The sequence below is a fragment of the Anolis sagrei genome, chromosome Y (genome assembly GCF_037176765.1).
Source record: "Anolis sagrei isolate rAnoSag1 chromosome Y, rAnoSag1.mat, whole genome shotgun sequence".
Lineage (NCBI taxonomy): Eukaryota > Metazoa > Chordata > Lepidosauria > Squamata > Dactyloidae > Anolis > Anolis sagrei.
This window is the reverse complement of record NC_090035.1, coordinates 66,966,355-66,982,043: the sequence shown is the minus strand read 5'-3', so window position 1 is coordinate 66,982,043 and position 15,689 is coordinate 66,966,355. Positions and strand designations below refer to the sequence as shown.

General features: G+C 43.3%; 1 protein-coding gene across 1 annotated transcript in view; it reads left to right on the top strand.

Moving 5' to 3' along the window:
• The first annotated feature begins 1,032 nt into the window (after positions 1 to 1,032).
• LOC137095491 (sialic acid-binding Ig-like lectin 8) overlaps positions 1,033 to 15,689 on the top strand; it is a 32,303-nt gene continuing 17,646 nt past the window's right edge. The window contains exons 1-4 of the mRNA XM_067462226.1: positions 1,033 to 1,115; positions 3,187 to 3,480; positions 4,949 to 4,999; positions 8,373 to 8,609. Coding sequence (XP_067318327.1) covers positions 1,055 to 1,115; positions 3,187 to 3,480; positions 4,949 to 4,999; positions 8,373 to 8,609 — 643 coding nt within the window. The 5' untranslated portion in view covers positions 1,033 to 1,054. The remainder of the gene's footprint in view (positions 1,116 to 3,186; positions 3,481 to 4,948; positions 5,000 to 8,372; positions 8,610 to 15,689) is intronic.

Sequence of the window (15,689 nt, the reverse complement as noted above, 5' to 3'; positions counted from 1 at the left end):
TTGTAAGCCACTCCGAGCCCCAGGGGAGTGGCTGCATATAAGTTTGAATTATAAACAAATAAATAAAATACAATGTCCTTTTTGTTCAGTCTGTTTCTGGAGGCTACTGGTGGTTTTTTAGATTCCCAGATTCTGGATATGTGTCTGGGATACTGTTCCATCTCCAGATCCTAAGTAAAAACTAGAAACAGAAACAAACAACAAAGAATTTTGTATGTCTGTGTCAGGAATGACTTGAGAAACTACAAATCGCTTGTGGTGTGAGAGAATTGGCTGTCTGCAAGGATGTTGCCCAGGGGATGCCGAGAAGTTTTACCATCCTATGGGAGGCTTCTCTCGTGTCCCATAACAGGAATGGATGTGATGTTAATATCTTATTCCAAACATATTGTCCTCATCTCATCGTTTTTTTCCCCCCCAAAAAAGGTCTCATTCTTCTTGCTTTGGTGTTCACTTCTTTCTCATTCTTTCCATTTCATAGGATCCTTTGGGTAACAGCAGAATTAAAAATTAAGACCAACATTTTATCAAGAAGAGAAATGAAGATGGGCTATTCCCTTGAAATCTTGGTTTTTGGGCTTCTTTCAACTGGCCTGCTTTGGGAGGGTAAGAACTGGGAAGAGGGCGAGGAGGAATACAGCATACACTTTCTGGATCATCCCCAGATGTGAGCAAGGGGAAAAAGTGAGTCTGGTGTTCTCTGCCTGTAAATTTTAAATTTCTTGTCTTTCCAGGTGTGCAATGTGATGAAAAACTATATAAGCTTTATGTCCAACCTGTGACAGTCCAAGAGGGACTCTGTGTCTTCATCCAGTGCCACTTCACTTATGACCCAGCTGATGCCAGCAACACTTCTACATTGTATGGATACTGGTCCAAGGGAGGATGTCCATTTTCTTCTCCTTTAGTGGTCACCAACAATCCAAATTATGATAAAACTATAGCAGACAATGCTCGGAATCGCTTTTTTCTTTCAAGGGAAGTGGGACAAGGCAACTGTTCTTTTGTCATCAATGATCCCCAAATAAGTGATGGTGGGGAGTACTGCTTCAGAATGGAGAAAGAAACTAAAGCAAAGTATAATTTCAAAGAGAAACTGACAGTGACTGTAAAAGGTGAGTGGTGATAGGGACATCAGTCTCTCTGCAGAAGATTAAAGTGAAATACACAAATGCATCCTTTGCCACCAGACAGGATCTTCTCCACATACACTCTTCCAAAAATGTGGTGTGCTATGAACACAGGCACAAACCAAAGTTCAACAAGAAGCAACAATTGACAATGGGTGGGATCTGTCAAATTCACAATTAATGGTCTGGGCAAGCAGGGGTTACAAACTGTGGCACTACTTTTCAACTGTCTATGTGCTCCTTTATCCCTCACTGGTTATCAAAGCTGTCTCCTGCTAAAAGCATAGCGAACATGTTCTGCTGCCACATACCATTCTATGTTATGTAGTGTACACTCTTTATGCCACAAACACAGGCACATGTATGTAATAGGAATGTAATATAGTGTAAGAGGGAGAAATGGGAGCATTTGAGGATGGGGGTTCTGTCAATTCCAGAGCAAGTGGAATCCTTTGCCCTCTGAATCAGACTGCCTTTGAAACTCAGAGGACTGTGGAGACCCTTGGGTCATTTCAATAGGACATCTGAGACTCGCTCAAACCAACCCTTGACAAAGCTTTTATTCTCTTTAAGTACCCATATTATTTATATCGCCATGCAAATACATCTCAAAAAGTGGGGTTTTTTGGTGTCAGGAGCAACTTGAGAAACTACAAGTCACTTCTAGTGTGAGAAAATTGGCTGTCTGTAAGGATGTTGCTCAGGGAATGCCCAAATGTTTTACCATCCATGGGAGGCTTCTCTCATATTCCCACATGAGAAGCTGGAGCTGACAGATGGGAGCTTACCCCACTCCCCAGTTTCAAACCACTGACCTTTCGGTCAGCAGTTCTGCCAGCACAAGGGTTTAATCCATAGCACCTCTGGGGGCTCCTCTAGAAGTGATGAGGTGAAAATTGGATAGTTCCCAAGGTCTCCGTAGCTCCTCTTGGATAAAGAGATTACTGAGACAATACTGAGCATTTCCAAACATCGTAAACATGTCTAAAGATGTTGAGAACTGCACTCCCATCCCTCTTCATACATTCACATATGAATGCAATATCCTCATTTTTATGCATCCTAAAATAAAGGCATCCCAAGGAAGAGCTGTCACAGACATTCCTCTGCTCCTTTTCCCCACTCATCATACGGTGTCACAAGAGTGCCCATTTTTCATGCCGTCCTTCTTGCTCAAGATGCCACACTCCTCCACTAAATTGCCCAACCTGAGAAACCCAGAGCTGTGGGGATATGGTAGAAATTTGTGTCACATTTCCAGCATAACAAATACAGCATAGGGATTTAATATTAGGGCAAACCTGTCTTTTTTTTTTACTGAAGGTTACTATTTGCAACCCCTTCTTTTGTGCATTGTGTGCTGTTTCAGAGGAAGGAAATGGCACAACCACCTCTGAGTATTCTTTGCCTGAGAAAACTTTGTGAAACCTATGGGATTATAATATGTTGGCAGGCAAATTGTAGGCATGGATATCCAAGAACCAAGGAGAACTATCCAGGTGCTTAGGAAATAATTTGCATCAACAGGAGTGTTTTATGGTCCCCTTCCCCTAATGACACTCCTCATTCATATATATGTAGAATGGCTTCCAGGTTGAACTCCAGAGACTTCCCATTTTTCTTTTGCCGATTCCTTATATCCTGGGACATAGGCATAGAAAACTAAATGTACCCATTATAATCTCCTGGAGTGGAACAACCAACCAAAATGTTGTATGGTGGTTGTGAGTTTTCTGGGCCGTATGATCATGTTCCAGAAGCATTCTCTCCTGACGTTTTGCTTGCATCTATGGCAGGTATCCTCAGAGGTTGTGAGGCCTGATCTCACAACCTCTGAGAATGCTTGCCATAGAAGCAGGTGAAACATCAGAAGAGAATGCCTCTGGAACATGGCCATACAGCTCAGAAAACTCACAACAACCCAGTGATTCCGGCCATTAAAGACTTCGACAAAACATGTTGTATTCTATGTGAGATGAAGCCCAGTTGTGGGAAAAGAATACAGGGTTGGTGTGAGTAGCTGTATACTAATGATTCTCTTTTCCTCCTTCCTTAGGATTGCAAGGCCCAGTAATAAACGTTTCTGGGAAACTTAAGGCGAACGATCCTGTAAATATCACTTTCACAGTGCCAGGAAGTTGTTACTTGAAGCCTCCACATGTCTCCTGTAAAACAGTGGCTAGAAATTTCACACTGAGGGCCTCTGTGTCAAATGATTCCCACGTTCACAATGTGTTTGATTTTACACCCTCAGTGGCAGACAACAAGCAGAACCTCACCTGCACAGTCACCTATGGAAATGGAACCACCTCTATCAACAAGGAGACAACTATCCTTCTGAAAGTCACATGTGAGTGGCTCTTGCTATTTGTAGCAGGAGCATTTTAAGGTCTTAATGTTTTTACCAACACTGCTGTTCAAATTAGTCTGAGTGGGACTGAAATAGGTATGCGAGGGAGAACACATCAAGAAAAGGCTTGGTTCTGCATAAAATAATTGTCAGTCATATTATTCATTCTCTTGCCTCTGAAAGCAGGTGTTTTGTCTGAGCATTGCTTTTGGCATCCTTGTGATGGATCTCCTCTCTGGAACTGTCCCACAGTTCCAAGCCCTTGGGTTCTGTTCCCCACTGTGCCCCCCCCCCCAATGATCCCTTCTTGGATCAGGTACTTGGATCTCAAGGTGATCTTTATATAGACCAATGGATCGGTCAGTGGGTTAATTGGTGAGTTCTATCAGACTCACTATTAAAATGTAACAGGAGTATCCAGACACAACTGTAAAAAAAAGAATGAACAAAGTACAGTATATGAAGACACAATTTGTTTAACCCCTGAGGCGAAACGTCAGGAGAGACTGCTTCTAGAACATGGCCATATAGCCCGAGAAACCTACAACAACCCAGTGATTCCGGCCATGAAAGCCTTCAACAATACATTGATGCTAAGCAACCTGAATTTGTTAGTCCTGATGTACAGCATATTGCTGTTGGGGAAAATTTGTTGCTGCTGCTTCTGCTGTTGTTGTGTGCTTTCAAGTCATTCTAGATATATAACGAATGGACCTCAAGACTTTGAAGCAGCTAAAGAGTCCAGGTCCTGCTGTCTGTAGGTTGTTGTTGTTGTTGTTGTTGTTGTTGTTGTTGTTGTGTGCCTTCAAGTCATTCTAGATATATAACGAATGGACCTCAAGACGTTGAAACAGCTAAAGAGTCCAGGTCCTGCTGTCTGTAGGTTGTTGTTGTTGTTGTGTGCCTTCAAGTAATTCTAGACATATAATGAATGGACCTCAAGACTTTGAAGCAGCTAAAGAATCCAGGTCCTGCTGTCTGTAGGTAGTAGTAGTAGTTGTTGTTGTTGTGTGCTTTCAAGACATTTCCTGTTTATAGCAACCCCAAGGTAGGATTTTCGCTGGCAAAATTTGCTTAGAAGCAGATAGTCATTGCCTTCATCTAAGGCTGAAGAATGTGGGTTTCCGTAACCAAATGGAGATTTGAACCCCAATTTAACTCATCACACAATCCTACTAGTGTTGAAAAATGGAATATGATAGATATACCCAGCTTTTACTGAGGTTAGCTATACAATGTCTGCATCCCTTGGGGGAATTATTTGCAAATGACCCACCGTAATCCCAGTTTCCTTGACTAATACTGGTTGGTTACTGCAGGAGACCACATGGACAAAGCCAACATTATGATTTTCTGCTTTAATAACGGAGTGGGATGGGAAAGTTCCAATACCAGAGTCTCTTCTAAAATATCCTGAATTCTCAGCAGGATGGTTCACTCACACAAAGTTCTTGCTCTTGTCTTACAGACCCACCCCAGACGCCAGTTATCAATTACGAAATTAGACATCTAGATAACAGTAAGTTTTCATGTACTTGAAAAGCCATGGTATTATTAAAATTATATTTAGGTTGTTGGTTTACCTTACAAATTCTTTAGGCAACAGCAATGAATCTTAATCAATTTAAGAACCACTGACCCTTGCATGAAAAGTTATGTGCCTGGGTTACCCATGTTGCATTTTGAGGCTATTGTAATCAATTGACACTTCTGCTGTGCAGTCTTTGGGTGCTTGTGGCCATTCCAAATCCCAAGCCTCTGTTTCCCATCTGTAAAATAATACAGACCCATAGAGGAGCACTGGAGCCCCCGGTGGCATAGTGAGTTAAACCTCTGAGCTGCTGAACTTGCTGATCGAAAAGTTGCAGGTTCAAATCCAGGGAGCAAGGTGAGCTCCCACTGTTAGCCCCAGCTTCTGCCAACCTAGCAGTTCGAAAACATGCAAATGTGAATAGATCAAAAGATACCACTCCCGTGGGAAGATAATGGTGCTCCATGCAGTCATGCCGGACACATGACCTTGGAGGTGTTTATGGTCAACGCCAGTGCTTTGGCTTAGAAATGGAGATGAACACCAACCCCAGAGTCAGACATGACTGGACTTAATATCAGGGGAAAACCTTCACCTTTACTATAGAGGAGCACTGCAGCAGTCTGTCCAACCTTTCATGAATGAAAACAATTCAACTAAAACCAGAGTGTGGTCAAGATGGCCAACATTATTAATGAGGAAGAAGATACACACAAGGAAAAGTGTCTTTACTGGAAAGGACAAAAATATGTCCCCTGCTGCTGTTAATTGAATGTGAACTACTTTAGCTTATTGAACAAAGGGTGTATATATACTGTACAAGTAATGCAGTTTGACACCACTTTAACTGCCATAGCTCAGCTCAGTAATATGATGGCTCACCAAACTACAACTCTCAGGACTCCATGGCATTGAGCCACAGCAGTTAAAGTAGTTTCAAACTGCATTACATCCATCATGTAGATCAGGCCCGTAGCCAGGATTTCGTTTCGGGGAGGGGGGGCTGAGTTTTGGGGGGGGGGGCTGAGTCTGAGTGAAAGAGGGTCTACCCTAGCAAACCTTTTGTATCATTACCCCAATACCCCCATGCATATGGGATATATTGAGTATGGTGATCAGATCATGATATGAATAAACATAACAGTTTAAGTAATGCACCAGTAAGGCCTTTTCACAAACCACCATGAGAATTTCGGAGGGGGGGGGGTGAAGCCCCCCGAGCCCCCCCCCCCCCCCCCCCGGCTACATGCCTGATGTAGATGCAGCTTCAGTTCCTAACAGGAGAAGGTAGAAAGTAGAAAGAGAAGAACTGATCTTCTAGTATACCAGGCAAATGCTGTTCCTTTATCACAGTGTTTCTCAACCTTTCTAATGCCACAACCCCTTAATGCAGTTCCTCATGTTGTGGTGACCCCCAACCATAACATTATTTTTGTTGTGATTTCATAACGGTAATTATACTACTGTTATGAATTATTATGTAAACATCTGATATGCAGAATGTATTATCACTCACTGGACCAAATTTGGCACAAATACCCAATATACCCAAATTTGAATATTGGTGGAGTTGGGAGGGGGATTGATTTTGTTATTTGGGAGTTGCAGTTGCTGGGATTTATAGTTCATCTACAATCAAAGCATTCTGAACTCCACCAATGATGGATTGAACCAAGCTTGGCACACAGAACTCCCATGACCAACAGAAAATACTGGAAGGGTCAGTGCTGCTTGTGTTATTGGATCTCACAGCAGCATTTGACACAGTCGACCACAATCTTTTGATCCACCGTCTTGCTGTTGCTGGAGTCAGGGAGACAGCTTTAAACTGCCTGTCCTCCTTTCTTCACAACCGTGGACAGCGAGTGGAGAGGGGAGGTCTGGTCTCTGAGAGGTCCCCTCTATCTTGTGGGGTTCCTCAGGGGGCCATTCTCTCCCCTCTGTTATTTAACATCTATATGCGACCACTTGCTCAGCTGGTTCGAGGTTTTGGGCTTGAGTGTTATCAGTACACTGATGACACTCAGCTGGTGCTGAAGATGGAAGGCCGACCGGACTCTGTACCCGATTGTTTCCATCAGTGCCTCGAGGCCGTTACTGGATGGCTGTGTGCCAGCAGGTTAAGGGTGAATCCAGCAAAGACGGAGATCCTATGGCCGGGTCGACTGGGCAGTGGGGGCATCCAGCTGCCTACCCTGGATGGCGAGGCGCTACGCCTGTCATCATTGGTAAAAAGTCTGGGAGTCCTTTTGGACCCTCTGCTGACGATGGAGGCCCAGGTCTTCGCCGTTAGCAGAACCGCCTTCTTTCATCTGCGGCAGGCTAGACGGCTGGTCCCCTACCTGTCCAGGGACGACCTAGCTACGGTGATCCAGGCCACGGTCATCTCAAGACTGGACTACTGTAACACCCTCTACATTGGCCTTCCTCTGTCGGTTATCCGGAAGCTCAAGTTGGTACAAAATGCAGCTGCTTGGCTTCTTGTGGGAATTCCGATGAGATGCCACCAATCTTACTGCAGCTGCATTGGTTACCAATTGAGCACTGGATCACTTTCAAAGTGATGGTACGCACCTTTAAGGCCTTGCATGGTCTGGGGCCGATGTACCTGAGGGACCGCCTCACCCCCTACCAACCCCAGAGATCCCTCCATTCTGAGGACCAAGATCTATTGGAAATTCCCAGTGTTAAGACCTTGCGTCTAACAGCAACCAGATGCAGAGCCTTTACAGCAGTGGCACCATCACTCTGGAATACTCTGCCACCTGAAGTCCGTGCCTTGCGGGACTTATCAGCTTGCCGCAGGGCATGCAAGACATACCTGTTTCGACTGGCCTTTGGTTTTTAATATTGATGTTTTTAAATTGTTTTAAATTGTTTTTAAATTGAGTTAGATTTTAGCCATTCTTGTAAGCCGCTCCGAGCCCAGGGGAGTGGCGGCATATAAGTTTGAATAATAAATAAATAAATAAATAAAGGGGTTCCTACGACCATCAAAATATGTTTTCTGATGGTCTTTGGTGACCCCTCTGAAACCCCCTCATGATCTCCCCAGGGGTCCTGACCCCTAGGTTGAGAAACACTGCTTCACAGCTCACTGGACATCCTCTTCTTTTGCAGGACAGAGAACTGGCTGTGTCTCACAGCTTGCCTTATTGTCCTTAGCTGGCTTTCCATTCTCAGAAATAGTTAAGGATGTTGTTCCATCGCTAGTATTCAACCTGCAGTCCAGTCAGCAGCTTGTGAAATGAGAACAGGGTGGCCATAACCTTTCAGATGCCTGGGACTATTCCTGAAGAGAGTTGCCGTGCATTTTAGCCCACCATCTTGCCCAATTCACTGTCCCTTTGAAATCTTTCAGGTTCTGAAAATGGAACAGATGCCTCCCAGATCACCATAGAGGAAGGCGAAAGTGTGGTCTTATACTGTAAAGCAGTGGGCAACCCATCAGCCAACGTAACATGGTCAAATGGATCAAATGATATCATAGCAGACAATGAACTGAAGCTTTACAAGGTCAAGACCCAAGGTGACTACATATGCCTGGCAACAAATTCAGAGGGCTCCAATAATAAAGACTTCCGCATCCTCCTAAAATGTAAGTAATGCCGCTTTCAGATTTGCATGTGGGGAACACTGTGGGAAAGTGAATCTGAACTGGAGGTGTTTGGTCTAGTCCAGCAAGAATCATTCTAATTTTCTAGGAGACTAGTCTTCAAATCTTTCCTCTCTATATGGGTTCTATGGTGATGGAAATTTAGACCTAAAGGGAGGGGTTTCTCCCCAAAACAAGTGACCTCCAGTCAAGCATTGCTCATTTATGTAGCTAGCAAAATTAAGAACGATTTAATCATGCTTTGCTTTTTATCCATGTTACATCAACTAAAAAAGACATAATTAGGGAACTATAAATCAGGGATTTAATTTTTAATGCACAGTTTGCATGCAGTCATGCTGGCCACATCACCTTTGAGGTGTCTATGGACAACGCCAGCTCTTCAGCTTAGAAATGGAGATGAGCACCAACCCCCAGAGTTGGACACAGCTGACTTAATGTCAGGGGAAAACCTTTACCTTTACTACCTTGCATATGTACCACGTCATTAAATAGGCTGAACTATATTTCAATAGACTTCAGATTCCAGGTCCTTTGTAGGTCTGAATTGCCTCTTGGTCTTGGGACCTGAAGCTGAATTAGAGCCTGGCAAAGAGAAATAATTATATCCTGTGATTTGTAGCAGGTCCAGAGTGCCTATAGCTTCGTACCAGCTCAGGTAACATGTCAAAGCATGATGGGAATTGCAATCCAACAACATTCTGAATTCCCCACAAGTTTCTGGGCAACAAGTGGGGAGAGAATTCCTAGTTTCTTCTCCAGTTAGGAATTCCATTCCAAGTCTTATAATTTACTGAATCTAGTTCCCTTCTCCCAAGAGGTATACAGTGTTCCCTCGCTACTTTGCGATTCGCTTTTAGTGGACTCGCTGTTTTGCAGTTTAAAAAAAATTAATTTAAAATATATATCACAGTATTTTTGCTGTTTTGCGGGTTTTTGCTGCCACCACTCTCCAAAGCGCTTTCCCTCCTCAGTCTTCCCTCCCCCCAGACTTGAAGGGCCTTTCCTTCCTTTCCTTCACTTTATTTTAAGTAAAATAGCGTATAACTACTAAAATAATGTATAAATATTAAAATAAATATAGCATCCCTACATCGTGGTTTTTCACTTATTGTGGTAGGTCCTGGAACGTAACCCCTGCAATAAGTGAGGAAACACCGTATTGGGAGAAAGGGAAGCCAGTCATTCCTGACATCTTAAACTATTTCACTTCTGGGTTGTTGTAGGTTTTGTCGGGCTATATGGCCATGGTCTAGAGGCATTCTCTCCTGACATTTCGCCTGCATCTATGGCAAGCATCCTCAGACGTAGTGAGGTCTGTTGGAACTAGGAAAAAGGGTTTATAATTCTGTGGAATGGCCAGGGTGGGACAAAGGACTCTTGTCTGATGGAGCTAGGTGTGAATGTTTCAACTGACCACCTTGATTAGCATATAGTGGCCTGACAGTGCCTGGAGCAAATTTTTGTCATCTAATCACCTCTCAACAAAAGTTTGCTCCAGGCACTGTCAGGCATTATATGCTAATCAAGGTGGTCAGTTGAAACATTCACAGCTAGCTCCAGCAGACAAGAGTCCTTTGTCCCACCCTGGTCATTCCACAGATATATAAACCCTTTTTCCTGGTTCCAACAGACCTCACTACCTCTGAGGATGCTTACCATAGATGGAGGTGAAACGTCAGGAGAGAATGCCTCTAGACCATGGCCATATAGCCCGAAAAAACCTACAATAACCCAGTGATTCCAGTCATGAAAGCCTTCGACAATATATTTCACTCCTGATCACCTTTCAGGAAGAGAAATGTTTACATGACCTCAGGTATATAAACATAGAAAATAGGCATAAAAATTAAACATTTAATGATAATAAATCAACATTTGCAATACTTGCTAGACAGGTAGATTTTCCTTCTTATGAAGTATAGCTGAAGCATTTTCTTTCAGAGTCCACTGTAAACCAGGTATGGGCAAACCCAGGCCCGGGGGCCGGATGCGGTCCCTTGGGCTCTTTTCTTAGGCCCTCCTCTCTCTCTCACCATCCTTTCCTTTCCTTTCCCTTCCTTTCTCTCTCTCTCTTTCCTTCCTTCCTTCTTTCTTTCCTCCGTCACCTCCCTCTTCCTCCCTCCCTCCATCCTTACTTCCATTCTCAACTAGCTGTTTACTCAGTTTTCATCTCTGTCTCAGGCACTCAGTACATGTTCAGACGCCCCTGTTTCTTTACTCACTTTCAGAAATCAATTCCTGGCCTTGGCAAACCGCAGTAGTAGGGACTGATTACTGACTTGAAATGAAGATTTGGACCAGCACTGTATTTTCCTGAGTTTTCAAATGTGATTTTTATCATTCTTTCCTCCCAATTCTCTAAAGAGCTTTCAGCATTTGGCCCGAAGGCAAGCTTGAGTGAAATTTTATTAAGTGTATCCGCGTTAATAACTTTAATTTTAGAGATAAATGATTGCTATTAGAATAATTTAGTGCTGAACTGTTAAAAGTTTATTATTTTCTTCTAATGGCTAGCCAAAGAAAGTAATTAGCATGAGCACTTCCATGTATTTATTTTTAATTGTAGAGATAATACTTCCGATTTTTAAAAATCATCGCCATGCTTTTAGGTGCAGTTTTAACGAGGGATAACATTGGCAATTGCCGCTCATTTAATGCTAGACTGGAAGACGTCTTTGCTGTGTTCATAAAAGATCCTTTGTCCAATTCACTGGAGACTGGAGAGCTGGGAATCACCCCATTCAATTCATTGGATTTCCTTCTGACCAAACACATACAACACTGCAATACAATGGTGGGATATGTAGGTCTTACAACACCCTGGTTCGAAACCCAACTCATTTGTGAATTCACTAGAGCAGTGGTTCTCAACCTTCCTAATGCCGTGGCCCCTTAATTCAGTAACTCATGTTGTGGTGACCCCCAACCATAAAATTATTTTTGTTGCTACTTCATAACAGTAATTTCGCTGCTGTTATGAATCATAATGTAAATATCTGATATGCAGGAGGAATTTTCATTCACTGGACCAAATTTGGCACAAATACCCAATACTCCCAAATTTGAATACTGGTGGGGTTGGGGGGAATTGATTATGTCATTTGGGAGTTGTAGTTGCTAGGATTTATAGTTCACCTACAATCAAAGAGCCTTCTAAACACCACCAATGATGGAATTGAACCAAACTTGGCACACAGAACTTCCATGACCAAGAGAAAATACTGAAAGGGTTTGGTGGGCATTGACCTTGAGTTTTGGAGTTGTAGTTCACCTACAACCAGAGAGCACTGTGAACTCAAACAATGATGGATCTGGACCAAACTTGGCACTAATACTCAATATGCCCAAATGTGAACACTGGTGGAGTTTGGGGAAAATAGACCTTGACATTTGAGAGTTGTTGCTGGGATTTATAGTTCACCTACAATCAAAGAGAATTCTGAACCCCGTCAACGAATTAAGCCAAACTTCCCACACATAATTGCCATGACCAACAGAAAATACTGTGTTTCCTGATGGGTTTTGCTGACCTTTCTGATCCCCCCGCCCTTGTAACTCCCCTTGGGGTCCCGATCCCCAGATTGAGAAATGCTGCACTAGAAGGCTTTGGACAAATTCTGATCTTGTTGCCTTGATATTTCCATTTCGAATATGGGAACAATATTCGGAAGTTCCAACTGGTCCAACGAGCAGCAGCCAGGATGTTAACTGGGGCCCCTTACAGAGAGAGGTCAACCCTCCTGTTCAAGGAGCTCCACTGGCTGCTGTTTATTTTCCGAGCCCAATTTAAGGTGCAGGTGCTTACCTACAAAGCCCTGAACGGTTTGGGACCACCCTACCTGCGTGACCGCATCTCTGTCTACGAACCCACGCGTTCACTTCGGTCATCTGGAGAAACCCTGCTCGTGATCCCGCCTGCGTCGCAAGCGCGTTTGGTGGGGACACGAGACAGGGCCTTTTCTGTGGTGGCCCCCCAACTCTGGAACACCCTCCCCAAAGATCTTAGACAGGCCCCTACACTGGCAGTCTTTAGAAAGAACTTGAAGACCTGGCTGTTCCGATGTGCCTTCCCAGAATAGGAAATCTCCAATACCAAGTCCCATAAGCACTTTATTAGAACTAAGATTGCTGCACACTGCACACTGCACTTGCCCTATAAGCCTTATATACCACCTGTCACATCAGCACTTTTAATCCTGTACCCATTACTCTGGCCCGGCCCAGTTTTATTGTGTCTTAGTGTATTGTTTATTGCTTGTTGCTTATATTGCTTTAATTGTTTTAATTTTCCTTAGGTTTTGTATTGTATATGTGTGTTGAGGCCTTGACCTTTGTAAGCCGCATCGAGTCCTGAAATGCTAGCGGGGGAGATGCTAGTGGGGTACAAATAAAGTTTAATAATAATAATAATAATAATAATAATAATAATAACAACAACAACAACAACAATATTAATGGGAATAGCTGCAAATGTTGTTTTAGGGATTACAAAGGCTTATTGGTGCATCTAGAAAACTCAATTGATGATCTCACCCCCCCTACATTATACACCAGTCTACAAATGAGGGCATACCCAATGGAGTGATACCTGCCAAGAGAAGGTGATGGGGGAAGAATATGGATGGAAAACATTTCCCTGCAAGAAGAAAAAAATATGCATAAAAAAGCCAACCTTGGTCTGAAAGGGTTGGAATGGACTGTTCTAACCACATATATTAGTTCATGGGGTAGAACAATAAGATACAATCACATTTTCAAATGCTGACCATGTCCTTTCGACCTTTAAATAACTACAAACAGAAAGCCTTTGAAATAGGAGGGGTAGAGTGAAGAGACCAGAACATTGCTTATTTTTCAGGCACATTTTGACATCTGTTCATTTAATGGGCAAACCATAAAATTTAATAAGCGATGACGTGCAGCCTTGTTGAAATATATTTATTGCAGCCATGCATAGCCAATTGATTTTGGAAAGGGAGGAGGAGGAGGAGGAAAGAATCTAAGAACTCATAATTTAGAAAGGGTGTAGTATAGAAGTGTCCATATTCAGAAAGGTGTGATTAGGTTTGGAAATTGTGTCTTAGGAGTAATAATGGAAAGCGCCGAAAGAGCTGAAATAAGTCTTTGCTTAGGCTGGGAAAGATTATGAGGAAACATGCTTGCTGCCTTTGAATATGTAACTAGTCATTTGGAAGGAGATGGAATGGATTTATTCTCTGCTGCCTCAAAAAGCAAGGCTGGAACAAAGTTTGTAAGTGTAGAAAATGCCATTTTGAATGTAATACTGAAACTGGGTTGTTGTGAGTTTTCTGGGCTGTATGGCCATGTTCCAGAAGCATTCTCTCCTGGCGTTTCGCCTGCATCTATGGCAGGCATCCTCAGAGGTTGTGAGGTCTGTTGGAAACTAGGAAAATGGGTTTAGTTTCCAACATACCTCATAACCTCTGAGGATGTCTGCCATAGATGCAGGCAAAATGTCAGGAGAGAATGCCTCTGAAACATGGGCATATAGCCCAGAAACTCACAACAACCCAGTGATTCTGGCCATGAAAGCCTTCGACAATACATAATGTTGAAAGTTTCACATACGGCCAACACTATCATTAGGCAATATAAGAATTGCCCCAAGCATCAGATGTTTATATGTATGTGTGCATGTGGGAACATAGCCATTGGTTCCTCCTTATCCCTTGGAGGGCAAAGTTGTATGTAACCTACAGTTTGGCTTTAAGCTCATGAAGTAGCATACTACCCTCAGTGTGATGGGTTTTATTGTTATTATTATTTTTAATTATGAGATATTGCATGTTGAATGTCAGCCTGTTCAGTCCCAAAAATCATTGGATTGGCGAAATGTTCTGAAACTTGGCAGGCTTGTATTCGTAACTGTGGCCTAAAAGTGAGTCGGGTTTCATGGTAATAGGCCTAAAAATGATGGAGAAATGAGCCTCTAATACCTTCCTCATTAGCACCAATGGCTCAAAACTTACCAGAAGAAAAACAGAACCCCCTTGCTGGTTTCGGGAACTTCCAGGTAAACAGAACTGGGGGGGGGGGGGGAGCCAAAAACAGGACCGAAAATGGCATGGTTTTTTTCTGAATCGGACACCCCTCTTCTTGACATGGGCTGGAGCATGGCACCATTTTGTCCCTACAGAGTCACTCTACAACAAATTAGGTGCCATTTCTATGGTTCTCCACTGGAAATATCCATATCAGTAGGATGGTAAATTTATTTATTATGTATTTCATACATTTGTATCCCTCCCTTCTCACACCCGAGGGGGAACTTGATGCGGCCTCACAGCAAGCACCGTTCGGTGCCATCACAATTATAGAGACATTCAACAAATTCATTAAAAACAGGACATTAAATAAACAATTGTTAAAAACATGCCAGTTAAAATCAAACTCCAGGTCAGTTCATTGTTGCTTCAGGTTGCTTAAGTCTTCTTCTCATTTGCTGCTATTCAATGGTCAAACGAGTGGCCCAACAGCCAAGTCTTGGGTTTCCTTCCAAAGGACAGGAGGGAGGTGGCCAGTCTGATGTCCTTGGGGAGAGAATTCCACAGACGGGGGGCCACTGCTGAGAAGACACTGTCCCTTGCCCCCACCAATTGTGTTTGTGATGGTTGTGGGATTGAGAGCAGGGCCTCTCCAGATGATCTTAAACTTCATGATGGTTTGTAACAGGTGATAAGTTTGGACAGGTAGTCTGGACCAGAACCATTTAGGGCTTTAAAGGTTATAACCAGCACTTTGAATTGTGTTCAGTAGCAGATCGGCAGCCAGTGGAGCTGGCACAACAGAGGAATTGTATGCTCCCTGTACGCCACTCCGCTGAGCATTCTGGCTGCCGACCGTTGGACTAGTTGAAGCTTCTGGGCAGTCTTCAAAGGCAGCCCCAGGTAGAGTGCGTTGCAGTAGCCTATTCAGGATGTAACAAGATCATGGGCCACCGTTGCCAAGTCAGACTTCCCAAGGAACGGGAGTAGCTGGCGCACAAGTTTTAATAGTGCAAAAGCACCCCTAGCCACTGCTGAAATCTGGGGTTCCAGG